Genomic DNA, 25,929 nt, shown 5'->3' with positions numbered 1-25,929 from the left:
ACGTATTTATTCATGTATTTTGCAAAATGCAGGGAAAAGCATAGAAGAGAAATAAATACGTAAATGAATATTTTTTTTAAAAATGCGTTAAATGAATAAAATGGAAAATTAAATGGGAAAGCAAATAAATGAGATAATTAATACAAAGGTAAATAAATACTGGAGCAAATATAAATGGAGATGTACATTTTTGTGACATTTTAGATGTATTTTAAATATTATTTGTGGTGCATTTAATGACATATTTATAGAGCCTGATCAATATATTGGTGGATATTGGCTTCCTACAGATAAACCCACATTAACTTATAAATGTATACATACACCTGCCATACTATAAGATCACAAAGCAACAGATAGAATAAAATATGAATATAAATCTAAAATGTGCAGAAAAAAAGATGCTTGGGATGATTTATAATGATTCAATTCTCAGTGAAGTGTTTGATGACCACATGTGAAAAAAATGTCTGCAAATCGGCCCCAAAATCAATAATCATCAGGCTCTTATATGAATTATTGATTGAGCCGTTTGTTTATTTGATTATTGTTTTGTTTTGTGGCAGTATCAGTCCTCCGTACTTCTTGTCGCCTGCAGGCTTTACTTCGCTGGTGCTTTGTGTTTGAGTTTATTGTTGTTGATCCGGGCTCATAAATAAAGTTTATTCAAAGTTGATGTCATTAATCCTTATCGACATAATTACCGCTTTGATCAAAGAGCATCACGGTGATTTTTAGGCGCCTTGAGGATAAAAAAAAAAACAAAGTGAGCTGGTTTTTCTGCCTGAGCGTCCCTGAATGACACAAGAGAGGAGGAGGAGGAGGAAGAGGAGGAGGAGGAGGGCGTGCCGTGCTCCTCCTCCTCCTCTTTCACTGCTGCTCCTGCAGACCGATGTGACGGTGTCAGTACCTGAGGACTGAAGCCTACCTGTGGATCCTCTCCCTGCCGCAGCACCATGGGGATCTCCGCGTCCAGTCTGCTGGATGAGACCAAATCCACCTTCATCAGAGGTAAGACGCGCCGAGGACGCGCCGAGGACGCGCCGCCGCGGTCTGATCCGACGCAGAGCAAACACACGGCGGGTCGCTCCTGATGATGTCTCACAGCAAACTTCCTCTTCTCTGGTTTGTGTATCACAGAGCTGAACGTGTAATTGTTGGTGATTAGTGGAAATCGGACAGAAACCGCTCCTCCCTTTCCTCTCTGCGCTTCAGAGGAAGCTGTTTCAGCGTCTGTCCGGGTTAATCAGAATGTCTCATTCATTTACTGAGCTGAGATCTTCTTCTGTCTTCTCATGAAGGTTGTTTTTAACTTTCTCGGGAAACAGGACGATGATTAATTTCACCAGAACTCGTTTCCAAAGATCTGGATCTCTCAGTGGAAACCTGTCAGTCTGGTTTTGTTGCGTCTATCCTCAGAAATATTCCACTTGTTTTTTTCTGCTCTCCAGGCAGTTTGTGTGACAGATTAAGACGCTCAGAGGGATTTAAAGCGTCTTCTTTTCCAGTCAGCGTTTATCAGGTCGCTCCTGACTTTCCAGTCCTGCAGGGGAGAGAAAAGTGAGACGAGAGAAAGTGCCAAGACCTGTTCCCCCTCCTGTCTCTGGTGTCCTCTGCTGCTGGGTGTGTCCATTCATGGCTGCAGAGGACAAAAGATGCTCCTGCTGCCTTCATTGTGTGTGAATGACACACAGGCGATGACAGGTGTTCATGCATGGATGGTGGCCTGCGTGTGACAACATTCAGAGAGCGACTGATACAAATATTTGAGCAGAAAGTTTCTGTTAATGGAGACGATGTTACTTTAACGCTGCTGCTGCAGTTGTGGTTTTGTTTCTTTGAGTCTGGCTGAGTCTTCTTCTGGTCAGGCCCCAGTTAGTTCATGTTCGGTCACAGTGTGTTCGTCATCTGATATTCTCAAAGATCCTGACGATGTTTTAAAAATTCAGTCATTATCTCTTTATAGCTGATGGAAAGTCAGGTGAAGTTTCATAGTCCACAAAACATTTCTGGAACATGTCATGTAAATGTCTTCACGGGAAAACAGAGTTGCAGCATTCTCCTAAACAGCTGAAGTATCTGGAGACTTGATTTAAAACAGAGAAAACAGCTGAAAAAGAAAGAAAAATGCTCCAAAACTCCATTAAAACTTTGCCGAATTAGCTGTTAGCACTTCCTGTTTGCAGTGAACCTGTGGATGTACGGACAACTGTCACTGGGTCACTTTGATACTGAAGAAAACTTAAAAACGTGATGTTTCTAAGGCAAGTTCTGCACATGTGAGGAGCGTCTTTTTTGGGGATTCCCAAGCAGATTTATAGAGTCATCTTCTCCTCCCTCCATGCTGATGGAAAGTCAAGTGAAGTTTACTGTCACAGAAAATATTCACATTTAATAAGCTGGCATCAGAGTTCATGTTCTTTTCATCAAAAATGACTCAAACTGATGAATCGATTATCAAAGTAGTTGGCAAATAATTGAGTTAACAACTACGTGATTAATTGATTAATTGTTGCAGCTCTGACATTCATCAGGATTCAGTTTAGCGGGTGATCAGTCACACTGATTGGTCACTCAGAGCTCATTAATCACTGCTCAGCATGGAAGAGAAGATCAGCTGAGCTCAGGCGGTCGCAGTCAGGAGGAGACATGAGACGAACACCTGAGGTCAGCTTGATAATCATCAGCTGGAGTTGGTTTTGAGGTTCGACACTGAACAGCTGCTGTGTTCACGTCACCGACTGATCACAGAGAGTTCGAGCGCTTCATTCATGCGTCCAGAAGCCGGTCAGGTGTGCAGGATGGAGGCTGCTGTCGGGCCGTTTTAGCTTTCTTGGGGTCACCTGAACAACAGCCGGGGGGTCAGTGCTCCGTGAAACCGCTGCGAACGAAACAAACTAAAGGTGAAAAGTCAGAGAAGGCTGAGACAAAAGAGAGCTCGGACAAAAGTGCAACAATGATTTAAAATGCAGAATAATCAGGTCTCCTTCGGCCGGAGAAAAGGCCCGTTTGTGAAAACGTCTGTTGACGTCGACGCCGGTTGCGTGGCTGCTGCTGTTGCCGTGGTAACAGGACAGAGTATCATATGCTCAGAATGGGAATGGAAAAGTAAAAAAGAATTGATCCTGTGCCGAGCGTGTGTCTTCTGAAGTGGAAAATCATGGAAATGTGTTCATGTTGTCGTCACTGAGACGAACAGGAAGCCTCAGAGGGCCTGCTGGGTCTCATAAACAGGACTGTAGATAACAGTACGGTGTATGTTGAAGGCCTTCAGACTAGTGTAACAGGCTGGGTGCAGCTCGTGGCCTCAAGACTCGGGGACGTGTCCGTGCTTTTCGTGTTTGCCTCGTCAGTTTTTCCTGGCTGCTGTTTGTAGTGGAGGACTCAGTCGGAGCGGTGACACGGTGCATCAGTCTGTCAGAGTGAAAACATTCCTCTGTCTCAGTCTGCAGAGCAAGGAGGGTGGAGGGTGGAGGGTGGAGGCTGGACGGTGGGTGTGTACTGGAGCTGAATGTCAGTTTTCTGGGTTGGGCTGAGATGACGGTCCAGTTTTGGTGGAGGCCGATCCCTAGATGACATGATGTCATCTGTCCTCTTCGTGCCTCTCTGTGGTGTTTGGACTGTGTGACTATATTAGACCGACCCAATCTCCAGAATAACTGTTAGCTAAGTATGTTTCTGCAAATCGTTTCTTTTTGTTGCAACTTTACGTTTGTTGAGGTTGAATTTTCCATTTCTCTCTCGTCACACCGCTGTGTTCGTTCTCTGGTTAGGTCCAGGCACAGAAACCACTCGGTCGGGGTGAGGGGAACATCACGGTTTGGCTTAAAATACCTGTTTTTGTCGCTACGATCACGGATGGAGATGTTCAGACATCCTGTGAAAAATAGTTGCATTTGGTCGCCAGATAAGCAGCTGGAAATGGCCGCAGGTGTCCTGTAAAAACACCTGCTTTTGATGCCGTTAACAGCTGTGTAAATCCCCTGGTGTCCTTGCAAATATGCTCTGGTGTGACTTGAACGCCACCTCCGTCTCCTCCCCCTCCCGTTTGAAGGTCAGATAATAATCATATAATATAAGCGTTATATGACACGTTTTGTACAAACGTCAACCTTGGACACAACTGTGGTTGGCAGAAAGATTAACCACTGACAGTATATCCTGGAGACTGGACTGATTTGGCTTTTTTAGTCCATCAAAGTGATTTTTTTTAGACTGAAAAAGCGTGAAGACAGCACACTGTGCTGGCGAGGGCGTGTGGTTTATAGATCTGTTTTTAAAGCATACAAAAACTGACATTGAACATGTTCTAATTTCTCCTAAACTGTCTCCATCAGAGTCCGGGTTGTTTCTGTTGTTGTTTCTGAATACATCAGATGAGAGAAAGTGGCCGTGCAGATGCAGATTCTGATTAAAATTGAATGTTCAGCTCTTCCTGTAAGAACTTGATAATGAGGCTGCGGAGGCCATATTTCACTAATTGCTCCAGCATGCGTCTGTGGGGCTTCGAGGATTCTCAGGGGATATTCTCAGCAGAGCTTGTGAGATGTGTTTTTTTTCTCTGTGAAGCCGTGAACATGTAGATTCCTACAAAAGACAGACGCCAAACCACGAGTCTCTGGTTCTTTTACAGTGATGATGAAGAAGACATTTATTTATCCGAGTGTCTTTAACATCTGGCAGCGAGGTGACTCATGTTTATCGTCCACATATTTTATAAAAGAGGGAAAACAGAGGAGCTCAGCGGGGTGTAACATCTGCTCTGCTGTCAGCTCGGTGGAGTTACTCAACGGTTTGAACCGTTTCCTTCAGACCAGCTCATCGTCACCGCTCAGAGACTCACGTGTTCAGGGCCCGAGGGCCGGTCTTACATCGAGGGGTTAATCTGCGCTGGCCTCACGATTCGATTTAGATTCACCTGTCGACGGTTCTCGACGCGACGTGATGTAATTCGTGTGACGCCTGGAACCACGCAGCAAGGTTTAAATAAGTTATTAATAAAGAAACAAAAGTCGGTCTGTTAAAAAGTAATGTGCGTGCAGATGTATACTTCAGTTTGCATGCTTCAAGGGTCAGAATCAACAGTGAAAATCGTTCAGAAACTTTAGTGGATTAAGACTTTCAGTGCTGCAGCTTCACGAGCGACACATCTCCTCCTCCTCCAGGACTTGGCTCAGTGCAGCGTTACATTAACACAGTATTTGCCCTTGTGTGTGTATTTGCAGTTGAAATTCAAGACTTCATAGTGACTTGAATTCCTCTATCGTGGCTGCAGAGTTTCTGGCGTTCCCAGTCTTGTTTTTTCTGTCAGTGTGCCGCCGTTCTTCATGCTGTGTCACTCTGCCTCCAGCTGCCATTACACAATCCCTCAGATATTCAGAGGTCTGTGAAACTTTTCCCCCCTTTCAGATCTGAATGCTCTGCTCTCCACAAAGAGAGGAAACTGCTGCTGCTCAGGCTCTCAGCTGGAGCCCCACCTGTTGTTTACCCGGACTGACCGAGCGTCCGCAGAACACAACACAAACACTGCAAAACCTGCTGCCATTCAGACGGCTTTCACCATGACACCAGCTCTGAAGAGCCACGATACTAAAAGGACAACACCACAGGCTGAAACTATAAAAAGTGGAGGTTGGCGACACCTTTAAACTGTCCGATATAAATCTAGTAAAAGCTTTGTTCACCCAATCTACAACAAAACTCCTTTCTCAATGTAAGCTTATGGGAAAAGTATTTTTTGTCTGCAGAGCGTCACGTGACGATGTAATTACAAGGTTTGGCCACTACGAAGGTCGTCTTCAGAGCCTGCCGCTCTTCCTGGGTGACTTGGCCGGGGCTAGCTGGTTAGCATGCTAACATAGACGTCTTTGACAGACTGAACATTTTCGTTTCTTCAGTTTTTAAAATGTCTTTCCTATCAGCATCATTTGCTGCTTTACTTCATGATGATGTGCAGAATCGTGACTGCTCTGGGTTCAGAGGACGGACGAGCCTCTGACATCATGACAGGAGAATTTTGTCTCCAGGCGAACAGCTCTTCTGGAGGCGAGACCGAAGCCATGAAGGGTTTCCACAAACTTTTGTCCGTCTTCAGTTCATGTCTGTGTGAGTCAGTGCTGATGGACTTTTTCAAGGTCTTACAGCTGAAAGTTCACGTCTGTATGCAGGTTATTTTGGGTGTAAACACAGGAGATGGAGATAGAAACTCAGAAGACCTTGATGATCTTACTTTGCATCATCCTGGTATGATGGTATGTGAGTGTCAAACAGGCCCTGCAGCTCGTAAAAGTCACTGACAGACGGATCACAGAGTTTATGATTGTTTCAGAAAAGCTTTTAAATGGTGACGCCCATCTGAAGCGGTTTACTCCCTAATGATCGGGGTGTGTGTGTGTGTGTGTGTGTGTGTGTGTGTGTGTGTGAGTCAGATGCAGAGAGCATCTTTCCTGTCAGTGGAATCACATCAGGCCAATAAAAGCTGTCAGCTCAGTGAGGGATGTTTATCGATGCGACCTTTGTAAATGCAGCTCTTTATCGTCTAATTGCATTCAAGGATGGAGCGAAGCATCCATTTATCTGAAAGGCTGTAAACCCCTGAACATCTGCCAACAACCCACAAGGCCCTTTGACAACACTCAGCGCTGTTCTTTAATACTTTAATACAAAGGCTCTTATAAAGGTCTGGATGAATAAGATAAATAAATCTGTCTGCTGCACCCAAAATTAAAAAGCATTCCCCCAGCATTCTCCTAAACAACTGAAGTAGCTGGGGACTTGTTTTAAAATGGAAAAAACAACAACAAAAAAACATAAAATGTCTCCATACAGCTCGTCTGCTGTAATCCAAGTCTCCAGAAGCCCTGAGATCACAAGCTGATCTGAAAAGACGTTAATTACACCCTTTATAAGCTGAAATCTTCGCTGTAGCTGCTGAGCTAAAAACGTTCGCATGTCTGAAGTGGGTGAACGAGCTCCGCCGCACGTCGAGGGTGTGAATAACGTCTTTTCAAATACATTTGGGATCTCGGGGCTTCCAACCTAATCCAATTCTTCAGAAGGCCTGAGACGAGAGAGAAAAGACGTTATTTAATTCAGTTAACCATCTAGCGCTTCTTTTTTTGTCCACTCTGAAATATCTCAACACTATTGGACGGATGACCATGAAATTGTGGACAAACCTTCACGGTCCACACCATGACGGGAAGACAACGGATAGTGAAAGTCTAAAGGGGCATCGGGACATCGGGACAACGTTAGAGGACAGCTAACTGTTTGAAACGAAACGAGCCATAAGATTAATCCTCGATTATCAACGACGCACACCTTGGACTCATTTATGTGACCCATCAGCCTCAGCCGTACTCTGTGTTGTGTATGCTAACATGCCAAACCAAGACTGCGAACATCAACATGACCTCGACGTTAGCTTGATGACATTAGCATTTAGCTCAAAGCGCTGCTGTGCCTGACATGGCTGCAGCCTCTCAGTCCTGTCAATAATTGACGACTGTCGATGACTCTTCTGTCAACTGAATTATTGATTAATTTGGCAAATTTTTTCAGCTTTTAGTCTGATCAGATGTGATCTTTGTGTTTTCGCTCTCCAGAGATCAGAATACACACACACACACACACACACGCACACACGCACACACACACACACACACACACAGCCCCCTCCTCTTCACACACACGTTTTTGTGAGACATTTTTCTGCCTTGCAGCGACTTGTCGGTCGTCTCGGGTGTTTCCTCCTGACACCACAGTTCAGAGGAGTCGTCTGAGCAGCCGGCCAGCGAGTGAAAAAAAACACATTATTTCTGAGTATTTTTGGGTCTTTACTGTACTTTTACCTTCTTTGTGAAACACTTTGAGCCTTTTATAAAAAATTGTGTATTTGTGAGTTCTGACTTGACGTGTAGATTTAACTTGAAACTGTTTGCAGGACATCCACAGCAGCGTGTCTGCATACTTGTTCCCCCCTGTCATCGTGTGTGTGTGTGTGTGTGTGTGTGTGTGTGTGTGTGTGTGTGTAAACATAACATGTGCGGACATGTTAAAGTTCCACACACACACCCTCATCACCACGGCGACACTCTCCAGTTCTTGCGTGAAGCACAAAAAGCTATTTGAGCTCATTGTGATTTACCTGTATTTGATTTCACTCGCCTGCGGGACGTTGGCGACTCACTGTGCTCCAGAAGGTGTTAGAAAAGTCCACAAACCAAAATGAGCACTTGGTTTTTACACTTTTAAATCACCCCCCCACACACAAACAGTGTCGTGCCTCAGTGTCCTGTTTCATAAGGAAATATTCACGACGTCACCGTGAAGATATGCAACAACTCACTGTTTCAGTGCACTTTAGTCTCACAGAAGTACCAAACGACTGATCCTCTTTTAGAGTAAATATACACATTTTCACAGGTTGAACCTGTAGATGTGATGTAAGATGAGTGTGTGCAGGTGAACTGACCTTGTGTTTAACTGCAGGGCTGCAACTTATGATTATTTTCATTGTCAATAAATCTGTCAATCGCTTTCTCAATTAATCGATTACTTGGTTTGGTCCAGAAAATGTTGATCAGTGTTTCCCCCCTCAAATGTCTCTTTTTGTCCAAAACTCAAAGATCTTCAGTTTACTGTCACAGAGGAGGAAAGAAACCAGAACATGTTCAAATCAACAATGAATCGATTATCAAAATAGTTGCAGATTATATGACAATGAATTGATTAATCGTGAGTTCACGAGTTCAGTATTTTTCATCACTCATCATTTCTCGACACAAGTTCAGTTGTTCAGCAGAGTTAATGAGCCGTCCACATCTGATCCTGTAGATTAATTTCATTAGAAGACGAAGCCCTGAGCGAGATGATGTCCCACCCTGTGTGCTCTGTGTGTCATGAAGGTTGATATTTGATCTCCTCCGTGGGAAACCTCTCGTTTCAGTTCAGTCCTCAGTCCTGTTTATTTGTTAGCAAGAATCATGACGGATTTAAGAGAAACATGTTGGAGAGCGGTGCAGATACAAGAGGAAGGAAGAGATTATTACAGAGGGGGATTCTTCTAATGATCTCTTAAAGGAAAAGTTGGCCCAAAAATGCCAATCCAGTCCTCATCTCCTGCCTCCACGCTGATGGAAAGTCAGGTGAAGTTTCGTAGCCCATAAAACATTCCCGGAGCTTCACAGTGAAACAGCGTTGCAGCATTCTGCTAGAATAAAGGTCGTAAATAACTTCTGCAGACTCGGATCACAGCAGACGAGCTGTATGGAGACAATTGATGATCAATCTTAAATCAAGTCTCCAGCTTCTTCAGCTGTTGGCTGACTTCATCCTCAGACGACTGATGAAACTTGCAGGAACCTGCGAGAACTCGTGAAGACAGAATGTTTCATCTCGTCCTGTCTGACGTTTTACATGTTGAAGGTGGAGGAGCAGGTTTCTCCAGTGAAACAGGGGCTTGTTGTCACACACACACACACACACACACACACACACACACACACACACACACACACACACACACACACACACACACACACACACACACACACCCCTCACTCATAGTTCACATACCAGCACTCGTCTCAGGTGAAGGAGAGGCCGGCGTGTTTGTCTCAACACTGCCACAACATGTACGCTGAGTTTTAGGAGGGTTATTGATCACTGTGAGCTTTTCCTCTGTCCAGGGATCGAAACCCAAAGAAACAATGTTGTACTGAACAAATACAGCAGTTGTTTTAGATGACATTTAAGTTTATAACCATATTTCACTGACTGTATTTTAACATGAGGCAGATTCTGTCGTATCTCCTGGATGATTTCTAACAAAAGCTGAACGAATGTGGCTAGAAAGTGAAATACACACACACACACACACAGACAAGCCGCAGGATTACTCTGTTGGTTTTCGGGAGCTTTACCTGCACCTACAGTGCGGGTTAGTCCGCAGGTGTGGCTCGCCAGGTGTCGTGTTCTTGTTCAGCTGCAGCAGGTGTAACGTAGTGCACACAGTCACGTATTTCCTCACAGCGTTTTTAAACGTTGCAGTCGATTAAAGTTGTCACGATACCAGAACTTCGACACAATGCGAGGATAAAAAAATACTCCTCAATGCTCGATACCTCTTTTGATACGACGGCATTGACCCTGATGCATGTTTCTTTATGTCACCGACACGATTGACAAAACGGTTTTCTGGCACAAAAGTTTCAAAAAGCACCGAGTGCCTGAGAGAAATCCACTCAGGTTCCACCTGAACTTTCAGACAGACACATTTCATAATAATAAAACTTTCTTAAATGCCCAGAAAACCTGTTTTTTATTGTACGTGTTGAGCCGGTAGGTTCAGGCAACTTTCATCAGAATGAATTGTCACGATCTCGTTCTCACATTAAAACGAGTGTTTACAGGCTGGAACGCCCTTCAGTAACAACACTGGAGACATTTTGTCCAACTATGAGCATAATGTCATCCACATAATGAGTCTGTGGTTCATGTGACCACATTATTAGTCTGCATGTAAACACTGATGTTTGCTGTATGTGACGCCTCGGCTGTGGTTCGTCTGTTAAACAACCCAGTTATGTTGCTTTTATGACCATTTTGTCTTCGTCTGTTTTGCTTCATATAATATCTTTACAATCTGTGTTCGCCGCTCCGCACGACATTCAGCTTTAACTGTGTTTTTTTACTGGTGCCAGAGGACAGAGAATGAGAAGCAGGCAGATGGCTTCAGTGGCTCATTTACAGTCCTGCTGATTAATAAGACCGGTCCTGAACAACAACACAAAGCAGTAACTGTGAGTCATCAGTGATTATGCTAATGAGCGATTGATTTTGTTTTTATGAATATTTTGGTTTTGTTTATAAAATATCAAGTTTTTCGGAGCTCAAACTGATTTTGTCAGGCACTGTGTGAAAATGATTCAGGAGTGAGGAGGCTGGACAACATGTTTGATTTCAACGCTAGACACGGATACAGACTTCAGTCCGTACTTTGTGCTCCTTTCATCCTTATTTCTGCACATTTTTCTGAAAGCTCACGGACCGATGGAGCAGTACCTCCGGTAGACATAGGGGGGCAGCATAGCAGTGTAGCCAATAGTTGAAGTGAGACACGACCACAGGACAAGAGGAAGAGTTACTACAGAACAGCTGTGAGAAGATTGGATGGGAATTAAACGAAGGAAGGAAAAATGGAGGGTGATTTTGACTCCGATCGGCGCCCTCCAGTGGTGGTTGTAGTGCTTAACATGCATCCCAACTTGAAGGACGGCTGTAAGTATGTAGGCAGTGACGGTTACATTGTTTGAAACGGACGTATTTCTCTCTGTATGTAAAGAAAATGAGCCTTAACTCTTCCCTTGAGTCAAATAACGTAAAATAATTTAAAGATAATTTTCAGCCATCTTGGCAACACCAAGTTGTATCAGTGCAGCGACACGATTTGCTGATGTGTTTTCTGGTTCAGCTCAAGGAGCCTCATAAAGAAGGAAGGATCATTAACTTTGGTGTCAGACTGTGGTGAGACGGAGAAACAAACTAAAACCCAACATATCTACGTCGTTTGACTTGTGATGAAGAAATGCCTCCAGAAAATGAAAAAAAGCACTTCAGAGAGGAGGTTAAAGGCTCACGTGCCTTCCTTGAATTTGTGTCTGACAGTCTCCTGTTCTGTTGGCGGGTCTGGATCCAGTCTCAAAGGTTAATTTAAGGACCACATATGGTGGTCAGGCAGCGGCTCTGTGGGTCCTTGAAGGCTGCAGCAGCAGTGCAGTGTTTCGTCCACCTCTGGATACTAAATATTCATAGTTGAGATTGGCTGATGTGTATTCTGATGTGTGTTTTGGAGCTGCAGCTGGAGACTTTTCCTCCCGACAGCTGAGGCAAAGATCGCTCCAAATACCAAACATACACCAGTTACCTTTTTAGAAAACGCTCGCTGCGTGCAGCTCGCCGTCATGTGGTGTTACTGATAACTGTGGTTTTATGCACAGCAGCTGATTATGCACAAGATGATAACAAAGTGTGTAACAAAGCTCTCAATGTCCGCGTGAGTTAAACGAATCATTTGACATTCAAAACGGCGTCGATCAGGGATGTGTGAGCTGACAGTGACACGTGTTTGTGGGTTAAGGTAGTTTGTGTAGTTTGGATTATTTCACACAATGCAGAAGATCCAGGTCATTACACAACCGGGAAGTCGAGCCATTTTGGCTTCTTGGGCCACTGAGCAGCTTTCATGGGAATGAACGGGTCTCTGCCTCCAACACTGTCCAGGTTTTAATGTAATGTCCTCAGTAGGGATCAGTCACTACGCACGCTTGTGACGCGGCTTTCCAGCATGAGAAACATAGATCCATCACCGTGTCCTGAACAATCACGCCGTCAAGTCACAGAGCAGCCGATTTATTTCAGCGTCGATCCAGAGACTGTTCTTTGTGTTGTCGTCGCACCAGTCTGATGCACGTCTGCCTCTCTGGACTTTGTTGTTGTGTGTCGCACTGCGAGTGACACGAAAGACACTTTTCATGTGGGTTTTTTTGCTGTTCAGACTTCCTAAAGTCAATCTGGATAAACCAAAGACCAGATCTGTGCTGGCAGTCTGAACACAGTGTCCGTGCCACATTGCCTCAGTTCATGTCAAAGATCTCACTTCTTCTCTGACTCACTCTCAATCCAAACAAATCCAGGATCCCGAGCTCTCAGACCCAATCATCAAACCTTCTCTTTGTACACAGAGGGTTCGGGTCCTGAAGTCTGAAGGTGTGTCTGAATACTTCCTCCCTCTTCAGGCCTCCGTCCTGTGTTTGCATAACCATTTAACCTGAAAAGGGAATATATTAAACAAACAGCGGCTGGTGATATTTGCATAAACAGCAGCCGAGCGATCAGATGAGGGCCGACGTCGAGGCCATTCAAATCATCTCTGAACAGCCTGAACAAAGATGAAGTGAGAGGAGGAATCAGCGAGGCTGGATTTGTGCTGCAGAGTCGACTCTAACAGAAAGCGTCTGTGTCCCAGCTGCAGCCAGACGACTGAACCAGCTGACAAATAAAATACGTTTTCTGTTCAGGCTCTCCGTTCTCTCTGTAAGATGAAACCTGCAGCTTTTATGATCGTCCCCGAGTGACTCACCGCTTCTTCTTTATTGGAAAAATGTTAACCTCCAACCTGACTGAAGCAGGCTGCAGTTTACACCGTTACATAAGCAGAGTCTCTGTTTCTGTCTGTGGACGACTGGGTGTTGTCTCATTGGAAATATCTCTGGGATTGGTTTACATCCAGGAACCAATTATGTTTTCTGTCTTGAAAAAGTTATTTACTTTTTCAGTGCTCAATGAGATTTTCCAGAATTTCTAGCAGCGGCCCCTGCTGACAGCTCAGAGGCCTCAGTAATAAAAACCTGAGAGAGTAGGACACATCTCTGCAGCTCATACTGAAACTATATAGATGTGTAAAAGGAAGACACAAAGAGGGAAAATATGTACTTTTGATTTTTGGGTGAACTGTCCCTTTAAGACATTTAATGGGATTTTAAAAGGGGTAATAAATGGTTAAATTAAATTACTGTAATATACTTACTGCACATGTGTTTTTAATGAGTCATCTGCAGGGTCAGGGGCCTTAAACATTAAAGGGACATTTATTTTTTATTAAGGTGAAAATGCAGGGATACATTTTAACCTTAAAAACCTCTTTAACCATTAAATTAAAGGGGCAATATGTAAGAATTTTAGTTGAAACTCTCAACAGAATTTGCAGAAACAGCAGTTGTATTTTAAAGGACTGTATGTCACAGTGGAGGCAGGGAGGAGGTTGTTTCTTCATCAGCTGTCGATGGAGGGTCTCAGGGGACCATCTTGTTTTTTCCTCAGTCCCAAACAATGCAGCGTGTAAAAGGTCAGCTCCGTCTCTCGCCTCCCCGTTGACCCTGACGAGGCCTTTCCCCTCTGATCAGCTCGTCACAGTGGATATCCTGCTTCCATCGGGGGCAGTTTCCACCTCCAGACCAGTAACAGTCCACAGAGATGACATTTCATTCAAGAGTTTTACCCTGCTGGTGGTGGACGGTGAACAAGAGACCTCATCAACAACAACTGGACAGATTTCTATCAGATGTTCTGAGGATCTTTGGGAGAATCCAAATGTTTTGTTGACCCTCTGACCTTTTCTGTAATGAAACCATAAGTATATTTGAAATCTAATCATTCATGATGATTAACAAGAGTGAGATTCTGGATAGTTTAGTCACGTGTTCGCTGCCGACGTCGGCGTGGATGTTGAACAAAGCATACAGTAGATCTTGACGGTGACGGTGGAGGAGGTGGAGATGATGTACCTGTTAAGAAAGAGGTAAAAATAGACAGTGTTGGTCTGTGAGGTCATTGAATACATCACGACATGCTGACGGAGAATTCTGGAGAATTGACGATGAACGTCATTTCCAGTACTTTCAGCTGTCCAACAATGATTGGACTTCTTTGTCCTGTCACGCGGTCGTTTGTCCGTCTGTATCCACCCTTAAACATGCTCTCACTTTGTTTCTCCACACGTAAACTCTCATATATTTTCCTATCTCAACTTCTGAATGCATCCTCAGCCCAGACGCACCGTGCGACCAGGCGCCGCAGGTTCTGTTGCCATAGTGATGTGCAGCGGGTGTCATCATCCCCGGTGTGAGACGTCCTGGAGAGATAATGATAGAGCCATGAACCCGACATCGACCCTGGCAGTGCAGTGAGAGAGTAAACAGCAGCCATGTTCATCCTTTAAGTGCAGGATGTGTCACTGGGAATTACCTGTAATAGTTTGTGGATATTGAGCGTCTCAGTCTGGGTAAACACTCATTGAGCAGATTTTTTTGTGATGTGGTTTTTGCAGCCGTGCAGAGAGAAACTGCAGAAGTCCTCCAGCGTGTTAGACAGAGCGTTCTTCTGTCTGCGCTGCTGAGATCTGTTTTGTTTTTCCTTAGAAACTGAATCCCTGCGCGTCGGGAATCTGTCCCGGTTTAGCAGAAATCGGAGAGGTTTTTCTTTTCTTTTCTCAGTAACCGTGTGAATGCCAGCAGTCGTAGGTTGACAAACCACAGGAGTTAGTGAGGGGGTGAGAGGGATCTGGTTGATGCTGCGTAGTGAGAGTGGCCTTGGAGACTTGGACAGAGACAAAGTGTCTGATTGGACGCTTGTAATCTGGACAGAAGTTCCTCACAGACACTTAACAGCAGCCTCAGTGTCCTGATTACAGTACTGCACCGTGTGAGATCATCTGGTGTTTGTTATCCAGGCTGGAGGAAGACTCTGGCAGGTCTCAGCACAGAGGAAGAGACAGAAAAAGAGCATGAAGATGAGCTCAGGTTTTGTCTTCAGAAAACTGTTGTGTGTGAAGATTTCTGGCAAACGAGTCGCTGCACAGACGTCCGAAGAGTTTTGAGCAGTTTTGACAAATTCAGCTGCACCGTCACGTGGTTTGTTTTTTAGTTGAGTGTGGTTTTATTTATGCAAATTAATCTGACAACACTTAAAAATATTCAGATGGATGTCGAGCTCATGACTGTGTGATGTGATTAGCCTAGCTTAGCATAAAGACTGGAAGCAGGGGAAACACCTGAAGTGATCAGTCTGAAGGTCAAATGCAGGGTTGCAATTTATTGATTAATAATTACTTTTGTAATTTGCAAAAATCACAAGAAGACGGCGTCAGACGTTTGTTCAGTCTCAAAGACAAAACAGAGAAAAGCAGCAAATCTTCCCACTGGAGAAAAACTATCCAGAGCGTTTAATCTGCTGGTTTTCTGGATGAATCGATTCGTTGTTGTTGTTGTTGTTGTTGTCCATAAAATGTCAGAAAATGCTGATCAGTGTTTCGTCCTCACATGTTTTGTTCTGTCCACAACCCAAAGATCTTCAGTTTACTGTCACAGAGGAGGAAAGAAACCAGAAAATACTCACGTTTAACAAGCTGGGAATCAGAGAATTTTACATTTCTTCTCTTTAAAAATAACTCGAGCCTGTTAATCGTTCATGAAAATAGTCTGCAAATGATTTAACTGTTTGTTTACCAGCTGATTGTTGCCGTTAGTAACAACAGATCAGAGCAGGAGCCAAGTTGAGTTTGCTGTTTGTTTGCTTTCGGATCAGCTAAATAAATGGGTTAGAGGTTTTTAGAAAAAAGACACCAAGTCTCTCCTGTTATGACGACGTGGAGAACAAGATGGATTTATATTTCCTCTCTTTTCTCCTCTTCCTGCCATCCAGCTCGTACTTCACATGTGGTTTTACTTTGTGAATAATTCTTGCTTCCCTGATTATTGGCAGTCCAGTTGGTGTCGGAGCATTTTTGTACATTATTGTTCCCAAATGATTCATTCAACCTTTATTCTGCGCCACAGTTTTCCTCCTGCTCACGTCTGAATCACTTCAAATGAGTTGCTGATTCATTTCCTAAATCAAAAATCGGCCTCTCAGCACTACCTCGGTGCACGCAGCTGATAGTGCTGTGAACAAGCTTGTTTGTTGAATCTGGTCTCGAGTGAGGACAAACATGGAGTCTTTGTGTTTGAGAAGCTTTAAACTAGACTTCCTGGTTCACATTTCATCCTCCGCCCCGCCGAGCGTCCTCTTTCTTATTGTTGCTCTGAAATCTGACCCGGGCTCCAGGGTCACACTATTCAGCAGTGATCCTCGATCATAATCGCTGCTTTTAAAAGCTCTTTCTGTCGGTCTAATTTCCCACTGAAACCAGTCAGCGTGACTTTAAACCCACCTGTCCTCTCTGTCGTCCTGCAGGCAAGGCCGAGGCTGAGCTGAAGGCGTTCAGTCCGTACTACACGAAGCAGTACTCCACTGCTTGTTTCTGTCAGTTCGAAGATGATCTGGAGCAACACAAAGAGAAGATGACGCAGCTGCTCAAACAGAGGGTATGTGTCCCAGAGCTTCAACAGAACCAACAGCCGCACATTCACTCTTTAAAACGGGCCGACCCAATCAGAGGTTCGGTTACAGGTTGGCAAGAAAACTGCACCAATGAGCACATTTGCAGGTGCGACTATCATAAAAAGAAAAAATACGTTTATTTAGTAGTTTTGACATTACAAAAGCATATTAGCCTTTATAAATCGGACAGAATATCTAAATATGTTCTCGTAAATTTCCGACATAATTCTTGGAAATTCTCTATACAACCCCCCATCCCCAGTATTTGTTTATTATATTAATGTATTTATGTTTTACCTACAATGGTCCTAATACCCGATGTAGGACATAATCATTGATTTTAAATAATATTATAAAGGATGTTAAAAGTGATTTAACCTCTTTCTGAAAGCTATTTCTAAGAATGAGACGTTCCCTGCAGAGAACACAGATCAGATTCTCAGCACATATTTATGTCCATTCATTGTATATGTGTGCGTGTTGACCAGGAGGCTCCTCAGGAGGCCGAGGTGCTGTATGAGGACGCCGTCCTGTTCTTTGACGAAACCAGGAAGTGGAGGGATCGCTACTTGGTGGTGAGAGCCAACTACTGCCTGGAGTGTCACGACAGCCTGGAGGTGAGCGCGACCACGAGCGTTGTTTATGTGCTCCCATTAAAATAAACTTCATCTCACAGCTTCTTTTCTTCTTCTTCTGTCGTCTCGTCAGACTTTTGTTAAAGGAGTTCCTCCACGCCAGAAGCTGCTGCCTACAGGGGGCACTCTTCTGACCACAGAGGAGAAGTACATGAGCATGGTGGACAAGTGTTTCCCTGACGACACCAGTAAGTAAACGACTCAATACGTCTTATTGTTATTTGTTGAGTTATTTTCTTTATTTATTTTGATGTTGGCAGTGTCGGTCCTCTGCTTGTTTGGCCGTGTTATTTAAAGTGTGTTCTCTTCGTCCGGTATTTGATCACCTGCCAGTTATCAGGATGATTTCAGCCTCAGACGTGAGTGTTTTGAAAACAGACGAATGTCGGCTGAGCAGAGATCAACCTCTGCAGAGGACGAGCTTCTTACGTAATCACATCATTTTTGCTGTTTGCACACAAACATGCTCTCATGAAGCTCTGAGTGTCTGTCATTGTCTGCTCGGTTCACCAGGAATAAAATAAGAAAGAATAGAGCAGCTTCACACTCAAAACTCTGATTCATTTATTATTTCACAGATTAACCTGCAGAACAAAAAGAAAATGGTTTAAAAAAAACTAGATTTCCAGATGTACAGACAGTTTCATCATCACCATCTTTCATTAAAGTATGAAATATATCATCATGTGCCACTTTGCATTCAGGCTCACTGTGTGTTTTTTGTTGACACAGCCACCTCGGATCTTAATCCAAGAGAAGAGAAACTTAAAGTGTGATTTTAAAGAACAAACTCCACCCACAACAGAGCTAAAAGCAGCTCAGGTGGGAGTCCGCAGAGCAAAAGGACTGAAGAAACTTAGTGAGAACATTTTGCAGGACACATGCTGATTCAGCCACCGCTTATAAAAATACATGAAATACACCAGTTTGATACATTAATCTAAATATTAAATTGCAAAAATCAGGTGAAAACATGCGACACAGAGCACATGATGCAGCAGGAAACAGCTTTTAGGTGGAGTAGTATATCTACTATCTATTCCACTGAGTTTCCGTGGAATATTCCTTTAATCACACCTCGTCATCACTGGTTTCCTCTGTAAATGCAGGCAGGTTTGAACAGGCTCCAGTCCAGTCGGTTTACAGTGTATTTATTGTTTATTTACTGTAATGTGACTGGGATCAGACTCATCGTCGCATTTCACAACACTGGATTAACCTGTGTCAACACACCTGATCCTCCCTAATCTTTACTCTTACATGTTGAATGGATCCCCATTAGCTTGTGGCGGTACTGGCTGTAAACCGCCTACAGGCCAGCCCAACCTGCATAAAACTAACCAAAACATAACTAGGGGAATGCCCACTGTCCACTACTAGGACAATAAACCCAGAAACGAACAAATGCCTCTTTTGGGTACAATAAAAAAACGCCTCTTCTACAGGCCCCAGGGAAATAAAATAGTAAAGGGGCCTGGGTTTTAAAGGGTTCCCAGAAAAACAAAGTTTCCTCACTAAAGATGTCGCAGCCCAGAAACAAATTAGGGCCCAAACAGACCAGAGTTCTGGCTGATGATCTAAGAGGGAAGAGGTTCTTGGAAATTCAGGGAGTGATTCAGCGTGGGCCAGGGGCAGATACAGTGTGAGGGTGAGAGCCACCGTGTGCCATTTCCCACCTCTTTTAAGCCTTTCAGACAGGGTGTTGTCACACCCTGATTGGCTGGGAGGGAAATACCCCAAGCTGCTTCCACTCCTCAAATCAGGAGTCGGTCTCCCCACCTGTGCACAGGTGCTCTGAATCCACTGTGATCAGCCCAAACAAAGAAATATAGCACGTCAAACAACTGGACTGCTACAAGCTTCCACAGAGTGAGTGTCCGTTGTCTTCCTGGGATCTTTATTCACATTTCAGCTGCAAAAAATACAAATGAAAACGGTAAAGTGTCAGAACAGAACAAGCCGAGAATAAAGACCAGAAAACAAATGAAACACAAACGAAACTATCAGAGGGAAGAAAGAAAATAAGACTGTCTTGGTGTCAGTGAGCTTAAAGAAAATGCTTCCATTATATCTATAAAACATATCCCGTACTTGGCTGACTTGGGTTGATTGAACGCTGTGAACAAAATAAATAATTAGTTCAGTGCATCAAACCTGCAGTATGAGGATGTCCACTGTCTGACGCTCATACCAACACTAGCTGCGTTTACAGGGAGCCCAGTGTCCTGATTACAATCGGTTAAAAGCCCAAACAGAACAAAAATCGTCCCATGTAAACGATATAACCTGATCGCTTCCGGCAGTTTTCAATACAAACTCTTAGAGAAGTGAACATAAACTCTGAGCATGCAGGATGCCTAGACGATGGATGTTCATCTTCAGGACAGGGCGCTGATCAAACACGCGCCAAAAGAGGTTAAAAACATCCGACGAGGAAGACGAAGGCATGACGTAACATCACTTTTAAATAAGTCACACAGCTGTTCTGATAAAATCTGTTTCTATGCTATAAATCTTTATCCTACAAATCCTTGAAGTGTTTGTCTGAAATATAATAAAGGGGTTAATGCAGCAGAGAGACATCTTGTTTCAGAAGCTCATACTGTGGCGCTGACGACTGACCCGAGGGCCTTTTTCTTCAACTTGAATGAAGTGTCATCTGGTTTAATCGTTAACAAACTAGAGCAGCTGTAAGAGCCTAATCACATCCCATATGAGCGCTCAGAAGTCATCCATGCAGACGGTCTGTTACAGAGAGCCGCTCACAGCCAGCGGCGCTTTGAGGACGATGATGCGTGAAGTGTTCATGCTCGAATGTGCTGAAAACTGAAGTTACATAATAGATTTAATTTCCACATTACTCCGTTATCACCTACTGTATGTTTAACACACAGTAACCAGTAATCAGCCCACTTAACTGGAGGTTTTCCCATAAAGGCCTCACGGAGTCATTGTTCCTGGGCTCCAATGAAAAGTTATCGGGGGTCATTAATGTTTGAGACAAACACAAACGACGCACAGAGGCTGCTCAGGCCTGGTGGCAACATCTGGACAGCTCAAGTCCGTCAGCTCACAGCTACGTTAACCTGCGTCTGAGTCACCGCTTGTGATCAGATCTCACTTCCCCGCTTTGTATGCAAATAAACTCGTCCATCACGGGGACAAACAGACACAATGTTTCTACACAAAGACAGAAAGAAGTTAATGTAGAACATTTGCTGAATTTACAAGAAGGAACAAATAATGAAGAATTAGTCAGAGACAGAGTTTCACAAAGTTTATAAAGTGTCTCCAACTCAACAACTCACTAAACTGACACATTTGTTAAGGGAGTCTGGTGACTTTCTCCACGGGGACAAAGAAGTAGCCTATATTAGTTACTGTTTACTGTATTTGTAAAAGTTTTACATGTTTAGCGTCAATAAAATGTTTCTTCTTTCATAAATTGAGTGTGAATGGTGAACAGTGAACCACACTGCCTGCTGTCGTGGCCTCTTCTTCTTGTTGTTAATCAGAGGACGTCAGTTGAGTAGCCGGTCCTTCAGTGTGGCCCAGGACACACGTGTGTACACACCGCTGAAGGAATGTGGTCACATGCGGTCCAGACCACCTCTGAAGGTGGTTCACTGTGATGTTAATGGCATGTTTGGTCCCTCTTAACCTGCCAGTGTCAGCAGCAGAGGTTTTTGAACTAGTAACCACAATATCACCAGACTCCCTTAACAAATGTTGTGATTTTAAAAGTTGTTTCACGAGGAGAAACTTAACAAACTTTGTGAAACATCTACGACAGATTCTGCATCATTGTCTCCTTCTTGTAAATTCAGCATTAAATGAAAACAGTAAGTTGTTTGTTTCCTTGTAAAAAGTGTCAGTTTGTGGCAGCATGGCTGTACCAGCCTGTCTGCTTCTGTGTCTACAGTGCTAAAGTCTTACCTGCCAACATTTAGCAGCTGTTTGAACACACTGTTTACACTGATTTCACCATTTACACTCAATTTATGAAAGAAGAAACATTTTATTGCTGCTAAACATGTCACATTTTACAAATACACTAAACAGTAACCAGTATATGCTACTTCTTTGTCCCAGTGGAGAAAGTCACCAGACTCCCTTTAAAAATGTCTCAGTTTAGTGAGTTGTTGAGTTGGAGACACTTTATAAACTTTGTGAAACTCTGTCTCTGACTAATTCTTCATTATTTGGGCCTTCTTGTAAATTCGGCAACATGAAGTCCTGTCTTGTCGTTATGTGAAACACGTCGTGATCTGATCACAGGTGGACACTTGAGACGCTTGTAAATGCAGGTGACTGATGAAAAACTGTCCACTTGTGATCGATCTCTCGGGATGGATGATAAAAACAAAGTCTCCACAGCCTCACGCTGACCAACACAACATCACTGAACTACAGACTGCTGTCGCCATCAGCTGACCTTCACACAGTTTGTAGACTTGATCAATCACACACTGTGTTTCTGTTTCAGGTGTGAAGGAGGACTTTGCTCCTCCTCTGTCGGGGATGCCTGGACAGTTTCCTGTCTACCTGCGTCTGCCCTACAGGAGAGACTCCTACTTCTGCTTCAGACAACAAGCCAAACAAGATGCTTTCCTCTCCATCCTGTCAGACTGCATCAGGCACCAGAACCAAGGTGAGACGACCACAGACCTTCAGGACGGAGAAGATGCAGCAGACTGTCCTGCTTTCTCAGACACCTTACGAAGTCTAAACAGAATCCAGCATTGAGAACACGGCAGCTTAAAAAAGCAACTTTAAGGATTAAAGTGCTGAATTGCTTGCGTTTTAGTCGCACATTGCTTTGTCACATTAAGATTTAGCGTTCCAGCAGAGCAGCTTGATGGAGGCTGGAACAAACTGTGGCCACCAGCCGTTTGGTTTGGCACACAGCGTCTCCCTCGGTTACAGAGAAGAGGGGAGGTTGAGAGTCTGCACTGATTTCTGTTGCTTGTTTCTCGCCCGCCTGCTCGTTCAGCCTCTGTATCGACCCGTATTCTGTCTTCTCTCGCTGTGGTTCTGAATCTAATGACGCTCCAGTTGGACAGATGATCCGTGCTGCAGCTCAGTGATCAACTGTGATCGGCTGATGTGTGCTACAAACTTGAAAGCCTCGTAGGAGCGAGTGTTTGGTACCCGCGAGATACATTTCGGTTTGTATGGCATCACTTGAACCACTTTCGACAGTTGCCATGACAACAGACTCGCCACACCAGGAGCACAGAGGCAACTTTAATCACGTTGATGCAGAGCGCCGGGGCGAAGGACAAATCTGAGCTGAGAGCAGCCGAGCACGTTGATGAATCTTCCCATTTCATTCAGATAACGAACGTCACATCGCAGCACTAAATCACAGGGAACACACACACCAGAGACTGAAGACGCATCGTAATGGTAGTTCATTCATAATAAACAACATGCCTGTGTGTGTGTGTGTGTGTGTCTGTCAGACTTCCTGAAGAAGAAGACGTGTGAAGTGCAGGCCTTCCTCAAAGCCATCCAGCTCTACAGGCAGGACAACGGCAAATACGAGGCCTGGGACATGCTGATAGGAAGTGACGTCAGGGTACGTACAAATACTTTGTCACTGTACTTGTACTTATATCTACTTGAGTATTTATTTATGCGACAGCTTTTGCCTTTGCCTCCCTACATTTGAACACACGTCTGTACTTTCTGCTCTTTACATTTTCAAAACAGGTTCATTACTTCAATAGATTATTTTTATATTTCGTCATTGAACACCGTCATCCCAACACCTTTTACTTTTACACTCCGAGTACATTTCAGAGGCTGTATTTTCTTACTTTTACTACTAAACAGCATAAAATGTTAAGATAATGTCAACCAAGACAGTGGAAAAAAACATCAGTTATCTGCAACAATAACTTCTCCAACTAGATGATTAATTGCAGCATGATGCTGATATAGATGTTGATGCCTCATCAATTATCATGTAGGAGGGTTCAGCTCTCTGTGAAGGTGCAGCGCTGGCTGACGAGTTGTCCCGTTCGCTTTGTATTTCATGTACAATACGCTGTTGCAGCATCTAGCCTGCCCGATCCAAAGAAGGACCATCGGCCTTTTTGTTGTCTTGTTGTCGCTACAGAAATAACTGCCAGGGAGTGTTGCCAAGATGGCTGCCGAGTGGAGAGATAAGGACTTTGGCTCGATATAAAGCGTCTAAACAGTTTAAGGTTTCATCTAGCGGCTGAGAAACGTTCTTTGGAGCTGAAAGTCGGCCTTTAAACCTCCTCATCATACATTTAACTTGAAGTCTATAACCTGACGGGGTTCAGAGTCAGTAGAGAAGCTTCCTCCGTCCTGTTTACAGGCTGCGGCGTATTTGCATGAAGGGAGTGAACAAATCAGAGTCACGGCTCATTTGCATCCTCTCACCCTGTTTGCTTTTAATATTTGGCTTCCAGCAGCAGAGACAAACTGTGCAGAGAAGCTCAGACAGTCCTTGTTACACTTGTCTTTCTCTCTCTCCTTCAGTCTTTGTGTTCCCCTCTGTTCTCTGTTGTGCTTCCTGCTGTTTCTGTTTTCCTCTCTGAGCAGGAATCCTCCCACAGAACGGCAGCTTTCATGCTCCATTGTGTTGCTGTTCGCTCACATTGTGTTCGCTCAAAATTAGTTGGAGGTGAAGGGAAGTTTGACTGCAGGAAGAGACACACACACACACACACGCACACTATTTAAAGTCAATTTGTTTGAGCAATAAGTCAGACATTTCCTGTTTTTTCTGCTCTGAGGGTGGCGTCCACACACGTGCAGTAACAGTACATACCCAAGCGCTCATGTTTGCACTCACTCACCGGCACTTTTTTCCTTCCACATAGCTCTCGACTGACGTACCACACACACTCTCACACACACACACACACACACACTCTGCCTGCCAGTCAGAGGTGACAAATGAAAGGAATGAGTGAAATGTTGGCAGCAGATACAACATGAAGCAGGTTTTAAAACAGCTGCCAAATCATAAATCAGTCAACCTTTCATATTCAACACAGTTAAGGAGGGGATAGATGGTTAGAAAGTGTGTGTGTGAGTGTGTGTGTGTGTGTGTGCACAGACTGTTCACTCACATGTTCAAGATCAAGAGCAGACGGGACAGGTGGACAGGGTCCTAATAGATATCACCATGAAACCTCCACAGGTGATTACTTACAGTGAGAACCGTCTTTGTTTAACAATAAACACGTACATGTGTAGTTTGGATGTTTTCTTTCCTCTAGTGTGAAAAAAGCGTTTTCACCTGCAGCGTCTCACTTTTTAAGGGAAACATTTTCCAGGTCGAAGCTTCTGCAATGTGAGGATTTGTTTCTATTGTTTCATGTTGGATAAACGGTTTGATAACCAGAAGGCTGACAGATGTTGTATGTAGACTCATTTCCAGACACATTTCTCAGTGCTTTGTTTGTGTTTTACTGTAAATGTTACCAAAAATGCATCCAAGCAAAGAAGACGTAGGCTGAGGTGTCAACAGTCCACACACTCTCTCCTCCAGGAGAAGTTCAGATACTTGTGTAAAAACAGACTCTGGTGAAAGTAGAAGTACTGATTCATCTTGTTTACTCCAGTAAAAGTAATCGAGTACAGGCTCTGAAATGTACTCAGTATCAGAGTAAAAAGTCTCCCTCTGAAGGACATTTGTGGTCAAAGCTAACTGAAGCTCACGTCATATTAATATAATTCAAAGACTATTAAAGTTAAAGGTAGAGTCAGTAGGATTTGTCCCAGCTGTTCCTGAACGCACCACAAAGATGGTTGATTGTTGAGTCTCATTCCCAGGACGTCAAATAGCCACATTTGTGTATGGTGTCATTTTATTGCTCTGTTAACAACAGTCCAGCCTCTGACAGCGAGGTTTACTGTGTTTGTTACTGCTTCTTGTTGAAATGTAAGATTGGATTTGGTTTGGATCAAGAATTATTTGCAGTTGTTGAGTATTTCAGCTGTTTTCTCATGAACTTTTGCACTTTTGAGTGGAGAAAATCTGGTACACAAGTGTGTTTTGATGCCGATCCAGGTCTGAGAATTCCTTTTAGTTTGAGTTATTTGATCCGAAGCCGAGTGGGAACTTTCAGTATTTAAAAATATGGCAACATTTCAGTTACGTCTCTTCAGAAAATGCAGCGTTACAAATGTGTTTGGTAATGTGCACCACTACTTCCATCTCAAAGAGGAGCCCAGTGTCAAAATCCAGTTTTAAGACTTGTAAAATTTTGCATATTCTCCAAATTAATTGGTGTGTAATGAAACCCCCTACTTGGTTAATCGGCCAGATGGAGGCATCCCGTTAATCTTTAAATTTATCTGCTGAATGAAA

At 43.8% G+C, this 25,929-nt stretch overlaps 2 protein-coding genes across 2 annotated transcripts in view; one reads left to right on the top strand and one right to left on the bottom strand.

The window, feature by feature from the left end:
- Positions 1-895: 895 nt before the first annotated feature.
- Positions 896-25,929, top strand: part of niban1a (niban apoptosis regulator 1a) — a 31,543-nt gene continuing 6,509 nt past the window's right edge. Inside the window, exons 1-6 of the mRNA XM_084355491.1 lie at positions 896-1,011; positions 16,795-16,925; positions 17,430-17,558; positions 17,650-17,764; positions 22,063-22,227; positions 23,042-23,157. Of these exons, the coding sequence (XP_084211617.1) occupies positions 957-1,011; positions 16,795-16,925; positions 17,430-17,558; positions 17,650-17,764; positions 22,063-22,227; positions 23,042-23,157 (711 nt within the window). The 5' untranslated portion in view covers positions 896-956. The remainder of the gene's footprint in view (positions 1,012-16,794; positions 16,926-17,429; positions 17,559-17,649; positions 17,765-22,062; positions 22,228-23,041; positions 23,158-25,929) is intronic.
- Positions 24,048-25,929, bottom strand: part of kifap3a (kinesin-associated protein 3a) — a 44,482-nt gene continuing 42,600 nt past the window's right edge. The window contains exon 21 of the mRNA XM_084355492.1: positions 24,048-24,250. Within this exon, the coding sequence (XP_084211618.1) occupies positions 24,178-24,250 (73 nt within the window). The 3' untranslated portion in view covers positions 24,048-24,177. The remainder of the gene's footprint in view (positions 24,251-25,929) is intronic.

The sequence above is a fragment of the Pagrus pagrus genome, assembly GCF_965226575.1.
Source record: "Pagrus pagrus genome assembly, chromosome: 6".
NCBI lineage: Eukaryota > Metazoa > Chordata > Actinopteri > Spariformes > Sparidae > Pagrus > Pagrus pagrus.
Note: the sequence above shows the minus strand (reverse complement) of the source record. Positions and strands in the feature narration are given on the sequence as shown.